This window comes from Lagenorhynchus albirostris, chromosome 2, assembly GCF_949774975.1.
Source record: "Lagenorhynchus albirostris chromosome 2, mLagAlb1.1, whole genome shotgun sequence".
Lineage (NCBI taxonomy): Eukaryota > Metazoa > Chordata > Mammalia > Artiodactyla > Delphinidae > Lagenorhynchus > Lagenorhynchus albirostris.
The window spans coordinates 77,061,099-77,086,767 of NC_083096.1; the positions used below are offsets into that span (position 1 = coordinate 77,061,099).

The following is a 25,669-nucleotide window of genomic DNA, read 5'->3' on the forward strand; positions in this document are numbered from 1 at the left end:
CAAGCAACTCTACAGAGAGATTTGCACACCAGGAGACCCTCGTAAGCAGACCTGAACCAGAGAAAACTTCCCATTCCTCAAGTGGAGTCTGGGGCCAAACTGCCTGATTTTGAATCCGGACGCCACCACTTTACTAGCTGTGTGACCTTGGGCAAGATACCTAACCCCTCTGTGTCTCCTTTCCTCATCTTTGAAATAGGTATAACGGTACCTACCACATAAAGTAGTTTTTGAGGATTAGCTAATCCACATAAAACGTTAAGAACCATTGCTGGCATATGGCTAAGCATTACCATCATCATCGTCATCATCATCCGCATTCCAATTTCAGCACTTTTGCTCCTGAGGAAATTTCTGATGGACTAACCCTTCCTACAGATAGTGGCATTTGTCTGATGATTATTACTGCTACTATTATCATTTATTCCCTAGCCCAGGGCATGCACCGTGTCTGCAGGGAGGGCATGAGCATGGTAGGTGGTGGGGCAGCCTCCCAGACTGCATCTCACTGAGCTCGGCTCTTGGCAGTCCACAGGGTCGCAGGTGGCCCCAGGCAGACATTCTGTGACTTACCTCTGGAAATATCCCTGTCCCTGGAGTCACCTGGCAAAGAGGGTCAGGCTCTGGGATCCTCGGGGGGAGGGGGAGTAGGGACCTGGCCCCAGGCTCGTGTGAGCTCCATTCCGGCTCCCCAGCCAGAACTACCTTGGCGGGTGGAAACAGCTTTTACCGCGTGTGTCTTTCGCCTGTGGTTTTGGAATTTTCCAACGCCCCCTGCGATTGGCTGCCCCGCCCCTCACACTCTGCCCCAGGCCCAGATTGGCCACATGGGGCGCCTGTCATCCTACCCACTACACCCCAGAGGGGTGGGGGGGTGGAGCTGGGGGGGGTTGTCACTCGGCCACCTGTGGGGTGCAGATCTTAAACCCCCTGCCCAGCAGCATTGGGGGAGAGCTAGGTGCAGAGCCACGGCCCGCAGCCCCACTGCCATCTGCGCCCCATCCCTGGAACACCCCTGCTGAGAAGGACAGGGAGCCCAGGCGGCAAAGCCCACGACTCAGTCATGAGAAGTAAGTGAATGGGCCACCCGGGAGAGGGGAAGCCTGGGGCCCTCTGGAAAGGACGGGCACCTTGGGAACAGTGTGAGCAGAGCTGAGTGCTCTTCCCTGGCAGGGGGTGTCCCGGTCAAGGCCAAGTCTGTTGGGAGATGGGTGGAATAGTCGGGGAGTCTGGCTCCCCGAGCAGTTCTCTTAGAGCAGCCACAGTAAAGGGACTATTGAGGAACTCCTGTGTCATGGGCTCTGAAAAGGATCTCCAAGAGTATCTGAGGTACCCTGCCCCTCGTTTTACAAAAAGAGACTGAGACCCAGAGAGGCCCAGTGCTTCACCCCAGATCACACAGCTGTAGTAGGTGGAGGTTGGTAATTATAAGCCAGCCTGAACTCACTCCCCTGGCTCCCATTGCAGTGTTTCCCTCCGTGCCTCCAAACGGCCTGAGAGTAGGGTGAGAAAAGAGTCCGAAGGAGTTGCTGTACCCTGAAGCGGTGGGACAGTGAGGGTAAAGCCAGGTCAGCAGGCAGAGGTGGTCAGAACCCCAGCATCCAGGCCTCTCCATCACTCTCTGCCCAATGCAGGAACATGATGACCAAGTGGAATCCAGCCAGGGTGCTGTGTGTGTGTGTGTGTGTGTGTGTGTGTGTGTGTGTGTGTGAGAGAGAGAGAGAGAGAGAGAGAGAGAGAGAGAGAGAGAGACCCCACCCCAGGTTCAGATGCCTGTTTGATGAGTAGGATCACACAGTGGAGATGGGAGCAAAAAGCCCTCAGCTTCACCCGTTTCCTGGCCCAGAGCCATGGGCCAACAGCTGGTGGGCAGATGTCTGGGGTCCCTGTGCCATCTAGCAGAGCAGGGGTGGGCAACTTGCACTTGTAAGGGAAGCCAGAGGACCTCTCAGAGCACAGGGCAAAGGAGGAAAAGGGAAGTCCTATGCCCCTGTGGCCTGAGGCCTGAGGTACCCCCAGCCTCAACCTGGGGTCTTCCCACAACCCACAAAAGAGAGGCCATATTAGATCCTGGAAAGACCCGTGGGCTGAGTCTAAAGACCATGTTCTGGTGCCGCCTCTCACAGACTAGCCTTGTAGCCTTAGGCAAGTCATTGGGCCCTTGTCTCCTTAAAACAAGTAAGTTGAATTTTAAAACAGAACCAACTTTGGGAAGCTCCCAGTTCTGAGGGCCCAGGACCAAAGAGAGAGCGCTGGTCTCTGAGTTAAGCACCTCCAAGGGTAGTGGAGGAAACTCAGCTCTCCCAGAGGGTACACAAAGGCGACCAAGGAAAGGAAAGAACTTCATTTCCACGTTTGGGACGGAGACTCCAGTGCATGTGTATGAGCTGGGGCAGGTCAGGAGGGGTGAGGAGAAGAGCCAGAATCTTCCACAAGAAGAAGGGCCTCTTGGGGCTTCAGTTTCCCTTCTAGCTTCTTCCCATTAGCAGCAAAGTTTAGCAAACCGGTCTTCCCAGAAATGGTCTCAAATCAGCAAATCCACCGTGGGAAGCAATGATCAGATGTGCTTCAGAGCCTGGCAGGAGGGCAGGAGCTCCTGGGACTAGACGGGGGAGACACTTGGTCAGCTCTACATGATATCCCCCTGCGCAGTAGGCAAGAGAGGGGTCTCCTCCAATCTGGGGGTTGGTCCTTCTCACTAGGACATCCCTGGGTATCTCATAGCCCCAGATTATCTGACTGCCCTGACCCCCTAGTGAGTACCAGCCATCACCATGTTCTCTGACCTTAGCTGGGGCAGGCAGAGCACTGGGGTCTTGGGACTGTGACACACCCAAAGACCCAAGGGCCAGACACACAAGGAGCAGAAATAGATCAAGAAATAAAGAGAGATGCAGAGGCCAAACTCAAATGACGAAAGATCTATGCAACACATGGGGAGAGAGTGATGTCCAGGTAGAGATATAACTGGAGAAATGCCAGGAGAGTCAAAACATTGCGGTGTCTAGCCTGAGACAGAACTGGAGTGCAAAGTTGGAAGGGCACACGGACGCAGGGAGAGACAGAGAGGAAAGAAAGCTGGCAGGAGAGGGGAGACACTGAGTATTGATCGGGTCTAGGAAGGCAGAAAGTGGGAGGCATGGGATTTCTAGAAGTTCTGAAGGAATGATACAGGCTCTCTGCCATGGCAACATGCTGGTCAGTAGAGAGGAAATGTCCATTAGCCAGAAAGACTCCCCAGCCAGCCAGAGGGAGGGTGGCCCCGTCAGCTCACTCTGGGGCGCGGCCGGTGTGGAGCCAAGAGACATGAGGCCCCGGCATTCGGCCTGGATGGGGAGGTGGGAGGACGAGGGGTACGAGGTTGCATGCCTGTCTTTGCTGTGCCCTGATCTATCTCCAGTCTGGTCATGATAATGAGGAGCCGTGGGCCAGAAAGAAGTCCAAGTTCCCGGGTGCCACAGACCTCAGCCTGAGAGCCCTTTACAAAGGGCCCCCTCCTTCCTCGCATCACTGTTGCACCTTCGCCTTTTCCCCTCTTCCCATTCCTAACGGGACTCCCAAACACCCCCAGCCCAAGGCCCTAGATGTTGGGAGCATCCCAGCCCGTCCCACCACAATGAAATGTGGGTGTTGGCGTGGCTGCCCCTCCCGGGGGCTCCCTCTCCCTCCCCTGCCCCCAGGCCACTGCCTCAAACAGGGAACGGGACTTTCCCATGCTAAGAGCTCTCCAAGAAAGGCAGCCCTGGGGTCTCCTCCCCTCCTCCAGTGACTAGTCCTTTCTGAGATCTAATCTCCACTCCTTCTGCTGCTGCAATGCTGCCCCTCCCTGGGACTCTGGAGATGTCTCTCTGGGAGGAGGGACGGCAACAGAGCAGGGCCTCGGGGCCAGAGCCAGGGTCCTCCTGGGTCCACTGGTGTCTGCACCAGCAGAGGCACTCTGGAGAGGAGATGCAGCCCGGAGGCCGGGAAGGCCACTGATTGTGGCGTCTGGGCTCCCACCCCTCACAGCTTCCTCCTGGTGATTCATGTCCTCCCCCCAGCCACTGGTTGTTTTCACTCGTTTTTTTTGTTTCCCCTCCTTTCTCCTGTCCCAGACTGCGGGGGTGGCAGGGCACCAAGGGGGGGGTTTCAGGTGGCTGGCTGTCTTTCGTGGCTTTTCAAAACCCCAGACTCTCCCTCGCCCACCTGAGTTTTAGCTTCACTACTTTCTCAGCCTGGGATCTGGGTGTATCAGCAGAAAATTCTCACCATGGGCAGGGAGGAGCATTCACCAGGTACAACTGCTTGTCTCCTGACCCCCAACCCAACCCTCCCCCTCCTGCTCTTTGTGGCGGACCCCACCGCCGTGGTTTCCAGCTTTGCAGAAGCTGTGGGAACTGAGAGCTGAGAAAGGAGGGAAGCTGGTGACAGGCTGGGGTACACAGGGGTTCCCTGGCCGGAGCTGTGGTCTCCGTGGGAGGAGAGGGACTAGTTTGGGCTGTGGGGTGAGGGGGCCCTAAGCTAAGAAAAGAGATCCATTCCTCTTGCTCACTCACTCACTCGTTCCTGCAGAGAGACCTACCAAGATATGTGAAAGCCAGTCCACACCCCAAGGGAGCTGTGGTCTCCCGAGGAGTCCCAAGTCAGGAGCTCTGGTGGGATGGGCGAGCCCTGCCTCCCTGGCCTTAGAAGCCAAGGGTAAAAGCAGGAGGGGGCTGGTACCACAGAAGGTGTGGGACAGAGGGAATAACGTCTCTCTGGATCTTTAGACTAGACATGAATCTTGGCTTTAGTTCCATGGGTGTCCTCCCTGAATTCCGTTCCTAGCCCATCCCCTCACTTCACACTTTCCCCTGCAGCCGGTAACCTTGTCCCCCATCCCATTCCGCCCCGTGCATTTGGGCGTCTCATCCTTATAGAGTATATGGCTCAATGGTTGGGGACACTGGCTCTCAGGTTACAGAGACCTGGGTTCACATGCCAGATCTGCCACTTCTGGCTGTGTAACCTTAGTCAAGCCGCTTACTCTCCCCTGGACTCAGTTTTCTCATTTGTAAAATGGGGACAATACAAATAGTACCTACTTCACAGGATTGCTGTGATCATTAAATGAAAAATGTACGTAACACCTGGCACAGAATAAGAATTCAGCCAGTGCTGATGTCTATCTTTATTACTCGTCCCCCTTAATCGATGTCCATTGGAGAAAAGGAGAGAGAAAGAGAAAAGAGGAAAAGCCTAGCTTTAGACTGCTGGGGCACCAGGAGAAGATGAGGACCCCAGCCAATCTGGGTCCTCTGGCTGCATCCTTTCTCTACCAGAGCTGGGGGGTGGTTCCGGGGTTTGAGGGGAGAGATCCCCCTGGGTTGCAGCCCCTCCTTTGCTCCCACCACTTCCTCTCTGTGGTGTAGGGCACCTGGACAGGGCCCAGGGCTGGCTTCCTAAGGTGGCACAGGGCCAAGCTCTGGATGCATTCAAAGGGCGCTATCAATGAATCTCGCAGCTGCGAGAAAAGTGAGATTAGAGGAGGCTGGAGGGAGGGGGGACAGCCTACTTTGTCTCTACCATATTTCCCCACATAGGAGGTGCTCAGAGGAAGCTCCCTGGGGATCCTTCAATCCCCGAAGCAGTCCAGAAGAGATTCATTTTCTTTACCTAGTACCATGTCAGAATAAAGTTTTAGAGGTCACACTGGATGGCAGGGAAGATACAAGAATGAGCTGGGGAAGAGACCACCAACCCCACCCTTATGCCCCAGAGAGAGGCATAAACAGGAAGAGGGACTAAATTCTTGCTACTCAGAAAGGTAGGGTGAGGACCAGCAAGCTTGGGCACCGACCAAGAGCTTGTTAAAATGGGAGAGCCTGGACCCCCCTCAGACCTGCCGTGTGGGGACCTGCATTTTAACAAGCTCGCTAGGTGATCTTGTTTAAGACTCAGAGGTCTAGAGTCACGCAGTCACTAGGTGGTTTCAGGAGGTATCGTGTGCACAGGGGCCTTTCTCCCTCCTTGGAACTGGAGGGTTTCCTTTGGTGGGCCCTGGGAGAGAGCTACCGTGTGAGCTACAAAGATCTTCCCGAAGCGGCAGGTGAGGCTGGGCAGAGTGAGGGCTGCTGCGGGAGCCGTGCTGCAGGGGCTGGCCTAGACGTTCCTGACCTCGGCTTGGTTCTAGTTCCTGGCACTGTCAGGCCCTTAGATGGTAAGTTCCTGGCAGGCCAGGCTCCCGGGAAACAGCTTGAGTAATCCTGTGATTACTCAGCTCCCCTCCCCAATTTGCGTTCCCACCACCTGCTGCTTCAGGGACAGGGCTCAAGGGGGAGGTTTTGAAGGTGAGGTATCCGAGGTGTTTTTCAGCTCCGGCTCACCCCACCTCCACCTCTGCCAGTCCTCTTCCCGTTCTCTCCCCTCCCCTCCTCCACAAGTCACACTCATGTGCACCGGTACTTTCTCTTTGAGGTTTTGGGTAGATGGCATTGCGGGGGGACAGGTGGCAGGGCCAGGAGGGAGGAGTAGGATAAGAGGGCCTGACAGTGCTGAGAGGGCCAGGGGCTGGGCATGGGCCCAGGGCACGAGTGTGGGTTTTTCTGTGTTTCTGCGGCTCTCTCTCTCTCTGGGTCTGTCTCTGTTGTCTCCGGGTCCCAAAACGCTTGGTCTTTCTAGCTCAGAGGCTAGAGGGTCTGACCCTCTAGCCTGAAACCCCTGATCCTATGTGCCTGTCTCATTCCCTGTGTGCCTGCCTCACCGTGTGCCTCTGTCTCTGACTATGGTTGGGGAGCATGGGGGAGTGGCTGGCCTGGTGGCTGGGGTCTAAACTCTGGTGTCCCCCAAACATGGGTATTTGTGAAGGTGGTTTGTGGCTGGCCACATCATCCTATGAGAAGGGCGAGGTCTTGGTGACACTGTTGTGAGGTTCCTAGGGCCAGGACCAGCAGTGAGTCAGGCTGTGGGGCAGAGAGATGTGTCTGAGTTACCCGTGTGGTCAGCTCACACACGCACACGGATGTGGCTCTTGGAGAAGGGAAGAGGCAGGGAGGCCTGTGGTTGAGGACTGGGCTGGAGCCCGAGTTCCCACTGTGGCTTGGCCTAGTCTCCCTCCCGCTTACTTTTTTGGGTGACCCATGTTGGTTTCTGCCCTCTCTGGGCTTAAGGCCACCGAGAAGGGAGATCCCACGGTGTTGGAGAGGAAACGCGTTGGGGAGAGGCAAGAGCAGACTCCACAGGGCACAAGCACTTCTCTTGGGCCTCAAATGCCTTCTGGGTTCTGCGCCCACTGCCGTGCATGGTGGTAGCCCGCACACACAGTGCTCGCGGCCACGCAGCGCTTTCCACAGGTGATGCCACATACCCACGGTGCTACCGCCCGTCACCCCCTGGACAGGCGGTGAAGGCTATGCTTACATTTTACTGGCAAGGGAACTGAGACCCAGAGAATCCAGTGGCCAGATGTGCATGTGCCCCCACGTTCTCTGCCCCTTTTCCAGGCACCCAATCCCCCCCGCTTGTTCTCTCTTCCCTCCATTCATTCCAATCTGCTCTTAATTTACTGGAAAGAAGCTCAGAGCTCCCTTGCTGTCTGTCCTGGATGATCACAGCCTATTGTGTGGGTGCTGGGCAGACTAGTGGGGCTGGGGGTGAGGAGAAGCCTCGAGCTCTAACGGAGGGACTTTAGACACCTATGCACCCCGTCCCCCGTGAGAAGGCAGCTGCTTACTCTGACCCAGCTCAAGGCTAGCCTGAGGGGATGACGGTTTAAGGATGATAGAAACAAGATTTCAGGGAGTGCCACGGAGCCATGGTCACCCTCCCCACCTCACATCAGCAGGTCCTACACGCAACCAGGGTCCAGGCCTGGACCAGAGGAGAGTTCACAGGACTGTGGATTTGCCCTATAGGCAGGCTGCTTCTTCCTCTGACCCTTGGGATCAGAGATGAGAAGGGGCTACGGTCCTAGACGAATTTATGACGTGCTCCACCCCAGGCATGCCCCCTCGGAGGGGAGGCAGCAGGTCAGCAATGGCAGAGGAGAGACCCACATGCCCTTAGGAGTGATGAAAGGGACACCAGCTCTGCCCAGTGTCTTCAAAGATTGGCTGGGGGGAGGCCAATGCCTGGTCCCTGAAACTCAGCAGAGACCTGTGGGCATTGACAAGGATGGGGCAAACCTGGGGCCAGTAACCAACCACAGTGAAGGGAGCGGGGAGGTAGGTTATAGTGAGCTCAGTGGGAGAGAGGGGGGTCCTGGCAGCCAGTGAACAAACACTAACAAATACGCACGTGTGCACACTAGCTCAAGCAGACGTGCCTATTGGCTCACGAACCACGTGTACCTTTCATGTGTACACACACACACACATATGAGCACCCCTTCAAACATGCAACATGCCCACTGATGTGTGTGCCCCAAAAGTCATATACACAGAACAGCCGAATGGAAAGCTATGGGGAACTGGGATATAGACCCAGCTCATGGGTAACCTAGCGGTATGAACCTGGGCCAACCACCTGATCTCATTTGGCCTATTCCTTCATCTGTGAAGGAAAAAAAGAGGTTGAATTTGATGGTCCGTAGTCCCAGCCAGTGTTAACCTTCATGATTTGTGCGCACACAGTTGGACGCAGAGGCCCTCGTACACACATTAGCATGCACACTCTCATACGTGGAGACACGCACAGCCACCCTCTGCTCTGGGGCCAGGAACCTAGGAGGACTGTTTGATCCGCTCCCTGGCTCTCAGACATCCAGCAGAGCTGGTTTTTTGACCCCACTTTCCTGGGCTCCATCTCGGCTTCTCCTTACCCTCTCTGGGGCCCACCCAGTGGACCCTGCCCCCTTCGGCCCCTGGTCTCTGCACAGCCCCTCCCTGAGCCTTCACTGCCCAGCCGAGGATGGCTGGCATCTCTACCTGTCCCCCAGGTGCCTCCTGCCTGGTGGACCACATCTTCCCACCATGCCCCACACTCTGCCCCTGTGGGCCGAGCCCCAGTGGGGGAGGGCGGCACAGAGGAAGCCCCCTGGGCGGGAAGCAGGTGTTGTGAAGCCGTGAGGACTCCTAGGTCCCCAGGCAAGAGGGAGGCAACTAGAGCTTTTCATCTTGAGGGGCTGAACAGGTGGCCTCTGCAGCTGTTTTCTCTGCCCCTGTAGAACTGATACAACCCCCGGCCAGCCCGGGAAACTAAAACAGCCTCCACAGACACTTTGCTGAATGGCATTTGGCATTCACTCCTTCATCCGTCTTGCAAGAGGGAAACAGCAAGCTGGAGCGGGGGAGGGAAGCAAGGGAAGCCCCATGTCCCTGTATCTGCCCCCCAGGTACAGGCGGTAGGATACACCAAGGGCTCCTGGGCTGACCTCTGCTCTTTCCCTCTTCTAGCACAAATTGAAGTGATCCCTTGCAAAATCTGTGGGGACAAATCATCTGGGATCCATTACGGGGTTATCACCTGTGAGGGGTGCAAGGTGAGTACACACACATACACAGTCTCTTCAGAGATGGGGAGAGGGGGCTCGGTGGCCTTTGTTCTGCCTGCGGGGCTGGTCTCCTGAGACAGCTAGGGAGCTGCCCGGGTGGCACCTTGCCTGGAGAGCCCTGCACAGGAGGGCCTTGTCTTCAACTAGGGAAGTGATTGCAGGACAGATTACAATGGAGGAGAGAAAACTGAGGCGTCGTGTAAGATCTGGAAAAGGTGGGGCTAGAGCTTGCGGGCTGCAGGCACTTGGGACTGAGCTGGGCCTGGCCCAGATCGGCAGTCCTGGTCTCCACCTGCCTTCCCCAGGGTTTCTTCCGCCGGAGCCAGCAGTGTAACGTGGCTTACTCCTGCACCCGTCAGCAGAACTGCCCCATTGACCGCACTAGCCGAAACCGATGCCAGCACTGCCGCCTGCAGAAATGCCTGGCCCTGGGCATGTCCCGAGACGGTGAGGCCAAGCGCGCAGCCCCCGGGGCTTCAGTCTCCAGAGGGGCAGCCTGACCTGCTGTGCCAGACAGGGGTTAGAACGCCCTTCGGGGGCTCCGTCCCTCCCTCTGGCAGGCCCTTGTCTCTTCCACTGTTCACCGAGGCAGTGGGCAGGCTACCCTCATCAAAGGTCTTCACAGTCCCCAGCTTCAGGCTCTGCTACAACAACCCTCCTTTCCCCAAGGTCCCAGACTCTTCATTGGCTCCTTCCTCCGGATGGAGTTTCCTCACCCGACTCCCCTGTGACCCAGATCCCATCCGCATTCCACATCTTTCCCTCCTGCCCCATGGCTCCAGTTCCAGCTCCGTCTCCCTCCGTAGTGCCCCATCCCCAGCCTGGGCCAGGGGGCGAGGGCTGCGAATGGCACCACAGTTGGCCTGAGAACAGCCCAGAAGGCTGAGGCTAGGGAGGCCGGCTGTTCCTGGTGGCTTTTCTCCACCTTCCTCAGCCACTGCCCCCTCGCAGCCCCCAAACCGCTCCCCGGCAACACCGCAGAAGGAGCCCAGGCCGGGGCCGGGGGAGACCTGAGGTGATGAGGAGCCAGAAGAAGCCTGTCAGCACTTTTCAGCGCCCAAAATAACAAAGTGAAAGGAAATACGCAGGGTTGCAGAGGGGCAGGCGGGGCGACCAGGGGCTGTGTCCCCACACCTGGGAGGGGTGGCAGGGCAAATGAAAAGGCAGGAAAGAGAGAGCAGAAGAGGATGTTCAGAAACAAGCCGCGGAGCCTGGGTTGGGCTGTGGTGAGTATCTAGGTCACCAGGGAGCCTGCAGGCCTGACCACAGGGAGACCTGTGTTCTCGGCTCTCCTCTTCCTCCGACCCTCCTAGACAGGCGCGGTGACTCCAATATAGCTCGAGGCCCCCCACTCAGCCACCCCCAGCCCCATATCAGGAGGCCAGGGCCCTCAGTCAGGACTCATTGCTTGAATTCTGCCACTAGTAGAAGGTGGATTTGAGCCAGGAGCGTTTGCCCGGGAGACTGAAATGTCTGGGTTGCACCGAGCCCCGAAGCAAACCAGAGTGAGAGGTGGGAGGGGTCTTGAACAAAAGTGCCCTGAAGGGAGGCTCTCAGGCAGGACTGGAGAAGCTCTGCTTGGAGTCAGCTATTCAGGGAGCAGCAAGTTCACCCTGTGATGATGCAGATGCCTACTCACTCTGCCCTGTACCCTGTCCTCCCCCCTCAAAAACTCCTGATCCCCGAACCTCTTTCAGCTGTCAAGTTTGGCCGCATGTCCAAGAAGCAAAGGGACAGCCTGCATGCTGAGGTGCAGAAACAACTGCAACAGCGGCAACAGCAGCAAAGGGAACAAGCGGCCAAGACCCCTCCTGCAGGAGCCCAAGGAGCAGACCCCCTCGCCTGCACCTTGGGCCTCCCAGATGGGCAGCTGCCCCTGGGCTCCTCACCTGACCTGCCGGAGGCCTCAGCCTGTCCCCCCAGTCTCCTGAGAGCCCCAGGCTGCGGGCCCTCCTACTCCAACAGCTTGGCCAAGGCCGGGCTCAACGGGGCCTCGTACCACCTGGAATACAGCCCTGAGCGGGGCAAGACCGAGGGCAGAGAGAACTGCTATGGCTCAGGCAGCCAGCCGACCCCTGACAGGTGTGGACTCCACTTCGAGGACCCCAGGCACCCTGGGCTTGGGGAACCAGGACGGGGCCCGGACAGCTACTTCAGCCCCAGTTTCCGCAGCACCCCAGAGGCGCCTTATGCCTCCCTGACAGAGATTGGTGAGTCCCTGGGGAGGTAGCTGGAGAGAAGGGAGGGGGAGGAAGAGAAGGGAGGGGCTTCCAAGAAGGGGTCCCTACTCAGCACCCCATGTAAACCAGACGTGCACAGGGGCCTCAGGGGGAGGCAGAGCAGCGCTAGGCCAGGCAGTGGAGTGCCCCTTGTATGGGAAGGGTAGGAGCTGGCTGAGATCGAGCCCCTGTTTTCCTCCTCCTTCTCCGGCCCCAGAGCATCTGGTGCAGAACGTTTGTAAGTCCTACCGAGAGACGTGTCAGCTGCGGCTGGAGGACCTGCTCGGACAGCGCTCCACCGTCTTCTCCCGAGAGGAGGTGGCCGGCTACCAGAGGAAGGTGAGGCCAGGGGACTGCGCAAGGAAGGGAGGACCTCCCACCACCACTGGGGGGTCCAGAGACAGCCACCTGCACACACAAGTGGGCTGGGGCGAGGCAGGGTATCCCAGAAAGACACAGTGGGTACCGCTGTTAAGTACGCACCCTAGTAGATGGATGAGAGCTTCTCCTCAGCTCCTGCCTATGGTCATTTTACGCGTCCTTCATCCTTCCTCCCCTATCACCCCAACATTGGCGAACAGACCTCAGCCTAAGCTCCTTCCTCCTCCATCGACGACGACAAGAGTCAGAATCCTGAGCAGCATTTGTTAAGCGCTCCTTCTCTGCCAGGCACTGTGCTGAGCGCTTTACATAAATTATCCTTGACCCTAAGGACAACCAACCTATGAGGCTGGCATCTATCTCTGTTCTTAATGGACCGAGAAACTGAGCTCAGAGGAGTTCGTAGACTTACTCCCCGTCGCAAAGTAGTGGATCTGAAGGCAAATTCAGATCCATCTGGCTCCAAAGCTTGTTCTCTCCCTCCTGTCACTCTGACAACAGCTCCTGCGCTAAAAGCACCTGTTTGGTACTGAACTTGGGTATGTCTTAGTCACCTCAACAAGATGCACACTTGTTGAGGGCAAAAGCTGTATCTCAGACGTTTGTTAAGTCCCCACAACGGCTAACTCTGCGCCGGTGGCTGGTGGGCGCTAAGCGCGTCCAAGTGACAGGAATTAACCTGGAGTGCACATTTGTGCTAAGAATAGGCTAAAAACACGGGTGCTGAGAATGTGGCGGTTCAGAATCTACCCCCTGCAGTTTATCTGTCTGGGTTCCCAGGGCCTTGGGGGGTCCCGGGATCATAAAGAGGGCTACAGTGGGACCCCCTCCTTCCCTGCAGTCAATGTGGGAGATGTGGGAACGCTGTGCCCACCGCCTCACCGAGGCCATTCAGTACGTGGTGGAGTTCGCTAAGAGGCTCTCGGGCTTTATGGAGCTCTGCCAGAATGACCAGATCGTGCTACTCAAAGCAGGTGCCCAGGGAGAGGGGGCGGGCCTGGGGGCAGTGGGGACAGATGAGGAAACGGGCAGGGCTGAGTGGAGGGAGGTGCCTTAAGGGAACTGGGACACTGAGGGTGACAGAGACAGATTCCTGGCCATGTTTGATGGTGTACCTGCCTTTCTCCCCACTCCCCAGGAGCCATGGAAGTAGTGCTGGTCAGGATGTGCCGGGCCTACAATGCTGACAACCATACAGTCTTTTTTGAAGGCAAATACGGTGGCATGGAGCTCTTCCGAGCCTTGGGTGAGGGGCAGGGGGAAATGAGAGAGAGGAGTCGGATGCCAACCCCATCCTGGAGACCCAGGGCGCCCTCTTTTCAGGACAGATTGCCCGCTCTGCTCCAAACACCAAGGGGTGGGTGTCCTCGGGCACTGTGGCCTCACCCACCTTGCTCACTCTTTCGTTTCCACCCCACCAGGCTGCAGCGAGCTCATCAGCTCCATCTTTGACTTCTCCCACTCCCTGAGTGCCTTGCATTTTTCCGAGGACGAGATTGCCCTCTACACGGCCCTCGTCCTCATCAACGCCAGTGAGTGTCACTGGGCTTGGGTAAAGGACATTCAGGCAGTGGGAGGGCGCAACAGATACTGAAGAGTCTGGACCTTTGCTTGTGGTTAAATCTGGGAAGTCACTTTAAAGAGCAGAATGAGCCCTCCCCCCCCCGCCCCGAATATTGCTGTAAAAATATGAGTTAAAATAAAGATCCAGGGGAGCCTGACAGAGGGAAAAGAGCAGCGCAGGCGGGGTTGGAGAAGTGGGGAGACGTGAGGAAGAGCAGAAGTGAGCCATTTCCCTGGGAGGAATTAGTCTGCTTGTGAGTCCCTGTCAGTGACTCCATTGCGGCCGCACGTTGGAATCGCCTGGGGAGCTTTAAAAACGATTGCTGCGACTCTGAGGTCATTGATCTGGGGTGCTGCCGGAACACCAGAAGTTTTAACAGCCTCTCACAAGGGATTGTAATGTGCCACCAAGCTTGAGAATCACTGCTCTGTGTGAACTCATTTCAAGACTACACGCCATCGGGAACTCCCTGGCGGTCCAGTAGTTAGGATTCCACGCTTTGACTGCCGAGGGCATGGGTTCCATCCCTGGTTGGGGCACTAAGATCCCACAAGCCCCGCAGCGCAGCCAGAAACAGAAACGAAAACCAAACCAAAACAAAAGACAACATGCCATCATGGCAGGACTCTGGATGTCCGCTCCGCTGGAATGGAGTGGGGCTGGTGAGCCAGCTGAATGCTGAGGATTCAGAGAACCTGGGGAAGTGGCTTGAGCTGCTAACCTGAGTTTGCAGACCAAGATTATCAGTCTTCTGGCTCTGCCAATGAGTAGAGACCTAAACATTCCCCTTGAACTAGAAATAAAGACTTAAGAGATGACTTCTGGGTATTTTATGGAGTCAGGGCAAAAGGCGGTTTGTCTCTTGAAGTTGGCCACAGACTGCTGCAGAGGCCTTGTTGCTGACCTAGGTGGCTTTACAAAGTCCATCTCCTATCTGGAGCCGTCCCTGCCAGGTGGCGGGGAAGAAGAGAGAACTTTTTTTTTCTTCCCCACAGCAGAGTTTTAGTGCCTAGCTTTGAATTAGCTATGTGAAATATCAGGGTACCAGGGATAGAGCAGCTTGGAACTGGGAGATTGGAATGTCTCATCCCTTTCTTCTCTCTCCAGTTTTCCTTGTAGAAAGCTAGCCCAGCCCAAGGCCCCATAGCTTACCATTATCAAACCAAGACACACACATTCACACACACACACACACACACACACACACACTTACACTCTCTCTCACTCAGCTAGGAAGATCTATATTCAGCACAGGTGTCCAGAATGACACACCCTTTTGGGGAAGTTAACGTCCATGTTCTTTCTTTTTCTTGCTATGCTCCCATCCCCTCCTTCAGACCGGCCAGGGCTCCAAGAGAAAAGGAAAGTAGAACAGCTGCAGTACAGTCTGGAGCTGGCCTTTCATCATCATCTCTGCAAGACTCATCGCCACGGCATCCTGGCAAAGGTAGGAGCAGTCCCTGGGACAGAGGAGGTCAGGCCCAGTGCCAGATCTGTGACATCAGGGCTTGCGAGGGCCGTGGTCTGAGGGTCCAGAGGAGGAAGTGCTTGAGTGCTAAGTTGTGTGAGAGAGCTTGCAACAGCCTGGGGGCAAGGGGACTGATCAGTCACTTCCATGTGGGTAAAGATGGGAAGTTAGGGAGCCTGGAATTGGGAGGGACCTCCAGGGAACAATTCAGTTTAATAGAGCCACCACTTACCCAGCATCTGCTTGTACTGTGGAATGGAAAGATACAGAGATGCCGTCCTTACCCCCACCAAGAGTTTTTAATCTGCTGTGAAGAAGAGACTCGTGTACCAATGACCCTAAGAGGAGAATGTGTTATGGAATATAATAATAATGGGATTAACAAAGTGCTTTCACAGATATGCTCATCTTTATGACAACTCAGTAAGATAGGTGTTAAAATCTCCCTGTAGTGATAAGGAAACTTAAATGACTTGTCCAAGTTTATGCAATTATAAGTGATAAATGTAAGGTTTAATCCCAGGGCTTTTTCTACCGTATCCCTGTGCCCCTAATATAGTACTACAATAAGAGATATTGGGGAAATGTGAGAGCATGGAAGAGAGATTAAAAATAACTTGAGGGTAAAAGGAGTGGGTCATAAATGCTTCCCGGAGAAGATGGCATTTAAACTAGGCCATGAAATATGTAAGATTTTAACAGGCCTTCAGGGGGTGGGGCAGGCATTCCAGGCTTAGGGAACAATATGGAGAAAAATAAGGAGGCAAGATAATGCATATACAGAGAATAGTTCATGGAACATTTTGACTAAAGTGTAAGGTCAGGAGCTGGGATTGATTGATGGGGGCAAGGAAATAGCAGAAGACAAGCTTGAAAATTAGGTCAAGGAGCAAATCAGAGAGGACTTTCAAGGCCATATTAAAGAGTTACGACTTTATTTCCAGGCAATGGAGAGCACCAAAGGCTAGAAGAATGATATCATCAGAGCTATTATTTAGGCAATTTAATTTGGAACCAGTGTAAAGGAACCATTTATGTAACGGTTCAGGCAATGGGCACTTGCTATGTGCCAGGCAGAGTGCTAGGTGCCGAGAATACAGAAGTGACTTAAACGACAGGCTCTGACCTAAATAAACTTCAAGTCTGGTAGAATAGATTAGGGGGAGGAGAACCTGAGAGAGCAGTTGGAAAGCAAATCTCTGTTGGATCCACCTTCAGAATACATCACCTCCCACTGTTACCCCCTAGCTGTCAGTTCTCACTTGGACCATTAAAGAGGCCTCCTTAGCTGGACCCCTGCTCCATCCCTGTCTGTCCTACGGCAGCCACACAGCACTGTTCTCAGCGCTCCCAGAGCCGCCCATCATGCTGAAAATCAAATCTAGAGTCTGTGTCGTGGCCGACTGGCCTCATGATGTGTCTGACCCCCCGACTTCTTTTCTCACCTCATCTCCTTCCACTGCCCTCTCAGTCACCCATTCCAGCAACACTGGCCTCCTTGCTATTCCTTGAACACATCAAGCCCGGTTGCTTCTCAGGACTTTGCTGTTCCAGCTGCCTGGAAGGTTCTTCCCCTAGTTTTCCAAATGGCCTGCTCCAGCCCTTCATTCTGGAGAGGTTTTCCCAGACCACCCCATACAAAAAGCCCTCTACCCATCACTCTGCTTTATTGTTTTTCTTTTGTTTTTTGGGGTTTTTTTGTTTTTTGTTTTTTGCGGTATGCGGGCCTCTCACTGTTGTGGCCTCTCCCGTTGCGGAGCACAGGCTCCGGACGCGCAGGCCCAGCAGCCATGGCTCACGGGCCCAGCCACTCTGCGGCATGTGGGATCCTCCCGGACCGGGGCACGAACCCGTGTCCCCTGCATCGGCAGGCGGACCCTCAACCACTGCGCCACCAGGGAAGCCCTGCTTTATTGTTTTTTAAAGACGTTTTCTAACATATGTTTATCTTCTGGCTCCCTCACTAGAATATACACTTAATAAAGGTAGAGATTTTATTTTCTTCACTGATGTATCACCACAGCCCATCACAGTTCCTAGCCAAAAGGGTCTCAACAAATATTTGAGAATGAATGAAAGAATGAATGAATGAAGCTATTGCAATAGCCCAGACAAATGCAAAATAAAGCAGGAGGAATGAAAAGAGGATGAATTCAAGAGATTTCAAGGGATCCCATGCTGCCTTAGTTGCCTTTCCTAGGCAGCTAAGCTGGGGAAAAGGGGGTGGCTGGTGAGAGGTGTTTTTAAGGCTCACTTGCTTATACAGGAAACTGCAGACGATAAATGGTTTTCTCAGCCTTTCTCCAGGGAGGTCTCCCTGCCTCTATCTCCTCATGGCTCTCTGGGCCTTTTTCATTCCCCTCCACCGGCTGAGTGCTGGCAGTGTTGGTTTACTGTTTGCAGTGTTGGGTACCTGCTTGGAAATTGCTTAGTCCAAACAAACAGTTACTGAGCATTTGCCATGTGCAAGCAGTTTGATAGGTACAGAGGATACAGAGAGAGGGATGGAGGGAAGGGAGAGAGAGAGACCCTACCTAAGGAGTTTAAATCTAGGGTAGGGAGATGGACAAATTGGATCATTTTCCTAAAATGGGATTTCAGTGCTGCACAGAGGGAAGCCCAAAGGAAGGGCCCTTAACCCAGGGAAATAGTCCTAGAGGAGGTAACAGTGAAGGTGAGTAAGAATTAGCCAAGCACAGAAGAATTGGATAGGCATCCCAGGGGAGGGGAACAGTATCAACAAAGGCAAAGAGGCACATAACATTACATAACAGAGAGTGACAGAATTTCACTATTATAAAAGCATAAAGTGTGAGTTAGAGAGTCTTTAACAGGGCTCATCTTAGGAGTAGCAGGAACACCATTTGGGGGTTTCAGCCAGAAAACATGTACCTGTCCCACAGCAGCTCTCGCTAGCCTCCAGTTGCCTGAACACAGACCTACCCCTACCAATGGGATCTGGCTGTTCCACAAGTGCCAAGTGTGCAGGGAGAAAGCAAGGAGGGTTATCCAAGCCCAGGAAGGATGGGGGTACTTCTCTGCTCTGGGGACAGAGCTGTAGTACTGACCTTCCTTCCCCATGAACCCATGTCCAGCTGCCACCCAAGGGGAAGCTTCGGAGCCTGTGTAGCCAGCATGTGGAAAAGCTGCAAACCTTCCAGCATCTCCACCCCATCGTGGTCCAAGCTGCTTTCCCTCCACTCTACAAGGAACTCTTCAGCACTGAAATCGAGTCACCTGAGGGGTTGTCCAAGTGACCTGGAGGAGGGACTCCGTTCCCTTCCCTAGAGCCTCGTGGCTCACCTTCCTCTTGGCCTTTTCCTTTCTTGTGCGCCCTGGAGGGTGGTCTCTGCCTGTTTGGGGGGGGGGTGAGCAAATGCGGAGACTGGCTTTCTGCCCACCAGCCTGCCTGGCGGCAGGCCAAGAGCTGGGGCAGGGGGGATGGAGGAACACCATCTCCAGCCTCAGCTTTGTCCTGGCTTCTCTCAGCTTCTGGGAGACCTGGGGTGGGATACAAGGACCTCTAGGAGGACCTAGGTGTCCTCAGGACAACAGGGGGATCCAGGACACCCTGGACAAACAGAACTCAACTCTGGGCTCAGAAGCTAAGAATAGGCCTTTGAAATACCTCATTGCATTTCCCTGGGGGCTTTGGCTGGGGAGACGCATCAAGCTCAGAGACTGGCATCTGGAGCCCAGGAGGACCTGTACATAACATGAACCTGGATTGTTAGATTGTCTGCCTTCCCCCTTCCTCCCAGCTCAGCAAGGAAACCGTTGGGTACCCTGGGGTCTAAAAGAGACTAGATATGTGGAGGGTAAGGATGGGATGGGGATAAGGGAGGGGCTGGGGATAATATTTTTATGGGATTTGGGTATAAGGATAGGGTATGATGAAGGCCAAGAGCATCACAGATGGACGGACAGACAGAGTTAGAACTCAAACTTCTTATGTGCACTTTAAAAATAGACTTTAGTGGTTACACAAATGTGATCAGAGACACATGTCCACATACATGTGAAACACATAGTCACACACTTAACCTGTAGTCATGCAGCTCTATAGATGCATTTGATCTGACACAATCTCTGTCTTCCTTGAGGTCACAGATCAGAGGAACTTCGTGGCCTCAGGGAAGATCCCAATCCTGAGGGACCCCAGAACATTTTCACCTGGTGCCCCAGTTCACCAATCTTAGACGTGGGGTGGCCCAAACTCTATCCCAGCCCCAGCTGTCTTCTGTCAAAGGAAACCCTAAAAGAAGAGATGGCTGGACACAGTCAGAAGGCCAAGGACAGACCCTCGGAGGACTGTCTGGGCCCCATCCTCCAGCCCTGCTCTCGTTATGGCGAAACGCAGCAGATGCGATTCCACCACTCTGCGCCTGGGTACCACCAAGTCTGGCAGGGTGAAGGAGACCTGGTTCTCCAGCCGTGATCTTGCCCGAGAACTTCTCTTGCCTTTATAAATAGCTGTGAGCCCTCCTCTGAGGGATAAACAGCAGGTGGTCAGGAGGGTTGTTTTTTTTTTTCCTCTCAGGGGAGGGTGAACATAAACCCTCACCTGTGCTATTCTTTATAAAACGACTTCAAAGGCAAGAGGTGTTGCTGCTCTGCAATCTCATTCCTGTGTGAGGACCCAGGTTCCCAGCCCTGCCAGCCGTCCGCACTGTGAGGATTCTGCACTCACCCTGAGAGGTCCCCCACGGAGGCGTGGGGGCTGGTCCTCAGGAGCCCCCCACCGAAGCCATCTCAGACTAAGCTCCGCAGTGGGTGTTCTGGGCTGAGAACTTGCCCCACAAATGATACCCACAGGGAACATTTAGAATGAGAGGCTGCACAGAACTGCCCCGCATCTGGGAGACTGAAAGACAACCCTACGGAAAGTGCCTGACCCCAGAGCTCCGCAGGGGGGAATCAGGATGCCCGAGAGACCCTGCGGAGCTGCCCAGCAGCTTCCACCACCGAGCCCTCCACCCCTTGGGGCTCCGGAGCCTCCCTCTGCGCTCCCTCCCCTCCTCTGCCATCCTGAGGTGGCGCCTGCTGCAGCCTTCCCTGGTTGCTTTATTTATTTATTTTGCACCAACAGGGTTGCTGCAGACTCATTCTTGCCTGGTTTAAAAAGAGAGAGAGGAAAAAAAAAAAAAAAGGAGAAATGCTTTCTGGCTCTTCTCTCTACCTCGGTCTTGGCAGCAGCCGCTGCAGCAGCAACAGCAGCAGCGGCAGGCAGGGGGGCAGCGGGGAGAGAGGCGCAAGGGGAGGTGCGGGGCAGAGGTGCAGCTCGAGTGGGACGGGCCCCCAGCCCCGCACAGATGCAGTGCCCAACTTGATGCCACCCTCCAGCTTCTCTGGTAAGTGCAACTACCTCCTGTCCCAGAGCTGCAGCTGCCCTTCTCCATAACGTTCTCAGAGACAAGGCCAGACCCGTCAAGGCTAGAGGGTCTGTGCCCACCCCAGGTCCAGCCAACCATCGATCCTGGCCCCATAGGACTTTGATGGGAAAACTAAGATGGCCCAGGTTCTCCGGAGGGAAGGACTCCAAGCAGACCTCCCTCCATTTCCGGGGTGCTCTCTCTACCTCTGGGAAGGGTTTTCCTGCAATCCGTGTGGATATTCCAGAAATCTTACCTCCAAGAGAGAGCCCCCTCCCGGTTAGGTCCCCATGCCTCACTCAGGTCTGCTTTAAAGAGGATATCCAGGATCAGATGTGTCTCTGGACTGCCACATAGAGATAAGAAGAGGAAAGCTCCCTGTTCCTTGAGGGTGATGCCCCAGACCCCAGCCCATACAAGGAGAGAAAGGAGTGGTCCTGACACCTATCTCTTCCTGCAAAGTGGCCGGAAGCCAGTCCTGTAGCCGTGGAGATTGGCAAGGGAAGTTTATGATTACATTAGCGACCTTTAAAGAGAAGGGGCCAGATCCCCAGCCCCTGGCCCAGCGGGCTTCGGAGACTAAGAGGACATTCACAGGAGTGGCAAGGAGGGAAGCTAGGTTACACGCTTCACTGCACTTTTGCTGAATGCAGGAAAGAAGGATGAGCAGGAACTGCAGCAGTAGTGATAAAGAGCTAGCTGTCAGGTGGACTTACCAGGGGGATGAGGGTGGCTGGCACATTTCTCTGCCTGGAGAACTCTTAGCATGCCATCCATACCTGTTAGGTTGGGATTGGGAACAGAGGAGTCTGCTCAGCAGCCTCTGCCGTGCCATTCCTTCTCATGCCCAAGCCTCAGGACGGTGTCCTACGTCCCTCTGCTCTTCGGGCCTCTTTCTTCAGTTTCTGAACTACTACAGTCCTCTGAATTAGCTATAGGGTAGCCACCAGAACGATCCTTCTAGGAGAGGGTATAGAATGGGAAATAAAGGGGAAGAAATCACACCATCTCTTAAACTGCTTCTCCTAAGTTCCACCTGGGAGAAAATGGGCCGTGGGGTAGAAAGCTGACCCTCTAGGGCCCAGAAAGCCTGAGGCCTGAAAGGTCAAAGGTGATTGGGATCTGCAGCTAGAAAGAAACCGAGGCCTCCTACCTCAGTTGGCTCAGTTGGTCCTATCTCTGTAGCATCCCTTGCCCATTCCAATATCTCCCCTCCCTTGGGGTCCCGGCTGTCACTAAACAGGGTGAGTCTATGGGACCTCTTCTCCTCCATCACCTCAGTCAGGCTCCAGTGGTCATCCGCCTGGCACCCAGAAACCACTTTAAGTTGACAGGCTGTGCACACAGACTGTGCCCAGAGGTCTGCTGTGCCAGCCAAGGGGCTCCCTTGGTCCCCACCATAGCGTCTGGCCAGGCGCTGTCTCTCCTCACTTGTCTATGCCTACCTGGCTCTCAGTCTGTCTCTTGTGTTTTTCTCAGGCAGCAAAGGCCAAAGGGGACAAGAGATCTCCCTCAGACTCACACACTAGGCTTGAATCAAAACACCACGAAGGAGGGGTATGAGAGAAGCCTAAGTCTGAGGACCAAGCAACAAAACCGGGGCATCTCTTGGGTCCCTCACACCCTAATGTCATCTATAGGGGAGGCGGGGTTGCCCTTGGGGCTCTTGTGAGGGATTCACGTACCCCCTGCATCCTGTGCTATACCTAATGTGCAGCTTGGCTGTCATCCACAAGGTGTTCTGGGGAGATTGGATCTTGTTAGTCTGGGGCCTCGGGCTCTGGGCCAGGCTGGAGGAGGGCAGAGGGGCAATAAGTGGAGCCTGGGGGGCAGAGCTGAGGCCCACATGCTTCCCAGCCTTGGATGACTTAGTCAAGGCGATGCCTGTCTCCAATCAGGATCCAGGGATATGATCCCCCTTAAGCCGTAGACAAAGCTGTGGGTAGATAACCTGGGAGAAGGGTGGGCAGAGAGGGACATAGCAGAGATTGGGAGAGCAGCTACCAGGGAGAAGGGACCTGAGGTATTTCTGGATCTCACAGATGTAGGGAAACTCAAAAGTTACTTCCCTGCTGCTTCCTGTCTCCCTCCCCTAAAACTTTCCCCACTTGACTCGGGTTCCATGAGCTAGTAAGCACTTGGCCTGTTACCCAGGTTGGGAGGGGGAGGAAAGTACAGAGTCCCCTTAGAGGAGCTCCAGAAGGCTCCAGGGAGGTGTGCACCAGAATTCCTCCCAGATCTGCACCCTAGTTGCTGGCCATGCTGAGATGGGTAGCTCAATATCTCTCTCTCCTCTAAGGAGGCCCAGGGAAGTCCAGGGTCCCCATCATCTGAAGCCACTTTCCAATAAGGGCCATGCCATCGTCTATTCCAGGATGGAAGAGGGGATGGCTGCGGCCACTACTCCAAAGCAAGCCTGGCCCCCCATCTTTTTCCTGCTCCTCCTGTCTGGGGGGAGTAGCGGCGGCTGCCCTGCTGTGTGTGACTGCACCTCCCAACTCCGGGCAGTGCTCTGTGCCCACCGGCGACTGGAGGCTGTACCAGGGGGACTCCCGCTGGACACCGAGCTCCTGGACCTGAGTGGGAACCGCCTATGGGGGCTTCAGCGGGGAATGCTCTCCCGCCTGGGCCTGCTCCGGGAACTGGACCTCAGCTACAACCAGCTGTCCACCCTCGAGCCAGGGGCCTTCCATGGTCTGCAGAGCCTGCTCACCCTGAGGCTGCAGGGCAACCGTCTGCGAATCGTGGGCCCCAGGGTCTTCTCAGGCCTGTCTTCCCTCACGCTGCTGGACATTCGCCTCAACCAGATTGTCCTCTTCCTCGATGGAGCTTTTGGGGAGCTAGGCAGCCTCCAGCAGCTGGAGGTTGGGGACAACCACCTGGTGTTTGTGGCTCCGGGAGCCTTTGCTGGACTGGCCAAGCTGAGGACCCTCACCCTGGAGCGCTGCAACCTCAGCACCGTGCCTGGCCTGGCCCTGGCCCGCCTTCCAGTGCTCGGGGTCCTGAGGCTCCGGGAATTAGATATTGGGAGGCTGCCGGGAGGGGCGCTGCAAGGGCTGGGGCAGTTAAAGGAGCTGGAGATCCATCACTGGCCGCCTCTGGAGGCTCTGGAGCCTGGGAGCCTGACTGGGCTCAATCTCAGCAGTTTGGCCATCACCCGCTGCAATCTGAGCTCGGTGCCCTTCCAAGCGCTGCACCACCTGAGCTTCCTCAGGGTCCTGGATCTGTCTCAGAACCCCATCTCTGCCATCCCAGCCCGGAGGCTCAGCCCCCTGGTGCGGCTCCAGGAGCTCCGACTGTCAGGGGCATGCCTCACCTCCATCGCTGCCCATGCCTTCCATGGTTTGACTGCCTTCCACCTCCTAGACGTGGCGGATAACGCCCTTCAGACACTGGAGGAAACAGCCTTCTCTTCTCCAGACAAACTGGTCACCCTGAGGCTGTCTGGTAACCCCCTAACCTGTGACTGCCGCCTCGTCTGGCTGCTCCGGCTCCGCCGCCGCCTGGACTTTGGCACGTCCCCCCCTGCCTGTGCCGGCCCCCAGAACGTCCAGGGGAAGAGCCTGAGGGAGTTTTCAGACATCCTACCTCCAGGGCACTTCACTTGCCAACCAGCCCTGATCCGAAAGTCCGGGCCACGCTGGGTCATTGCAGAGGAGGGCGGGCATGCCGTTTTCTCCTGCTCTGGAGATGGAGACCCAGCCCCCATCGTCTCCTGGATGAGGCCTCAGGGGGCTTGGCTGGGAAGGGCCGGGAGAGTAAGGGTCCTGGAGGATGGGACGCTGGAGATCCGCTCTGTGCAGCTACGGGATAGAGGGGCCTATGTCTGTGTGGTCAGCAATGTAGCTGGGAATGACTCCCTGAGGACCTGGCTGGAAGTAATCCAAGTTGAACCACCAAATAGCACTCTCTCTGACCCCAACACCACCATGCCAGGGATCCCAGGGCCTTTCTTCCTGGATAGCAGAGGCATAGCTATGGTGCTGGCAGTCGGCTTCCTCCCCTTCCTCACCTCGGTAACCCTGTGCTTTGGCCTCATTGCCCTCTGGAGCAAAGGCAAAGGCCGGGTCAAACATCACATGACCTTTGACTTTGTGGCACCCCGAGCCTCTGGGGATAAGAACTCTGGGGGTAACCGGGTCACTGCCAAGCTCTTCTGACCTTTCCTTCCACACTGGGGACCCATCCAAGCCAGCTTCAGATACCAAAGGGGAAGAGAACCAAGGCTGCTTGGGCCAGAAGCTAGTCCCAAACAGCATAGATCTCCCACGCCTCCTGCCTGCACCATGCCAGCAGCTAATGCCGCCTCCTGATAGCCGGCCTCCTTGTGCTTTTGCAGTTTGAGGATAGCATTGTCATCTCTTCCCTGAGGGTCCCAGGAAGCTGAAGATATAGACCCTGTAGTCAGCCCAGTCCTTCCCCCACCACATACAAAGCAGGAAATATAACCCTCCAGTCTGCTAGTCTAAGCTCCAGGCTTCCTTCACACCCACCTACACATACCTTAGTAACCAATACCAATCGCCAACCACAGCCATGGATTACTTCAGAGATGGGGCTGGGAAGTGCCACTTGCTTCTTGGAGTCTCTGCTCCTCAACCAGGTGGTCTCTCTCTCTCTTTTCTGCTCTGTCCCCTCTCTAGGGGCAAATAACTAGGGCCAATGACCTCAAGCTAAGGAGAAGAGGATGTGACAGGGGGTGTGGGATGGGAAGGAGGACAGACTACACACTGGCACTGAGTGTGCATGAGCCCCGCCACCTGCCTCTGTCTGTCACAGCATTAAACCTGTTGCCAAAAGGCCATGACAGTAGCAGCCACAACTAAATGTGATCTCTGGAGATTTCTTCAGTCTTTTCCACCCCTTATTTCTGTCAGATCTCCCCCTTCCTACGCTTTCTGCCTGCCCATTGAGCCTGTATCCTAATGGCCTTGCCTGAATCTAACGAGCCTGACAACCAGGGGTTTACGCAAAAGGTTGCCCACCATGCCTGGAGAGATCAGCACAGCCAGCCCATTTCAGTGTCAACCCTTTCCCCTGTACTCTCCCTCTCCGGAGTTGGAGGAGAGATCCTCTGCCTTCCAAAGGATCCCTCTGCAAAAATTTCAACCCAGGGCACCCAGCTCCTTCCCTTCTTTCTCACTCTGGTTGGAATCTCCCTAACATTCCTGTATTGCAGATCCCTAGTGCCCTTGATGGAGAAAGCAAGAGCACTCC

General features: G+C 55.3%; 2 protein-coding genes across 2 annotated transcripts; both read left to right on the forward strand.

Annotated features, from left to right (window-relative positions):
* Positions 1 to 458: 458 nt before the first annotated feature.
* On the forward strand, positions 459 to 19,679 carry RORC (RAR related orphan receptor C). The gene is given in 12 exon segments (XM_060138599.1): positions 459 to 868; positions 870 to 972; positions 974 to 1,070; positions 9,351 to 9,436; positions 9,754 to 9,895; positions 11,146 to 11,658; positions 11,885 to 12,006; positions 12,890 to 13,022; positions 13,187 to 13,294; positions 13,470 to 13,580; positions 14,950 to 15,059; positions 18,176 to 19,679. Coding segments are annotated over 12 exon segments (1,728 nt in total). The 5' UTR covers positions 459 to 827; the 3' UTR covers positions 18,338 to 19,679.
* On the forward strand, positions 18,764 to 25,279 carry LINGO4 (leucine rich repeat and Ig domain containing 4). The gene is made up of 3 exons (XM_060138593.1): positions 18,764 to 18,898; positions 19,676 to 20,431; positions 22,827 to 25,279. The coding sequence occupies exon 3, from the start codon at positions 22,828 to 22,830 to the stop codon at positions 24,610 to 24,612; it is 1,785 nt and encodes a 594-aa protein (XP_059994576.1). The 5' UTR covers positions 18,764 to 18,898; positions 19,676 to 20,431; position 22,827; the 3' UTR covers positions 24,613 to 25,279.
* Positions 25,280 to 25,669: the final 390 nt, after the last annotated feature.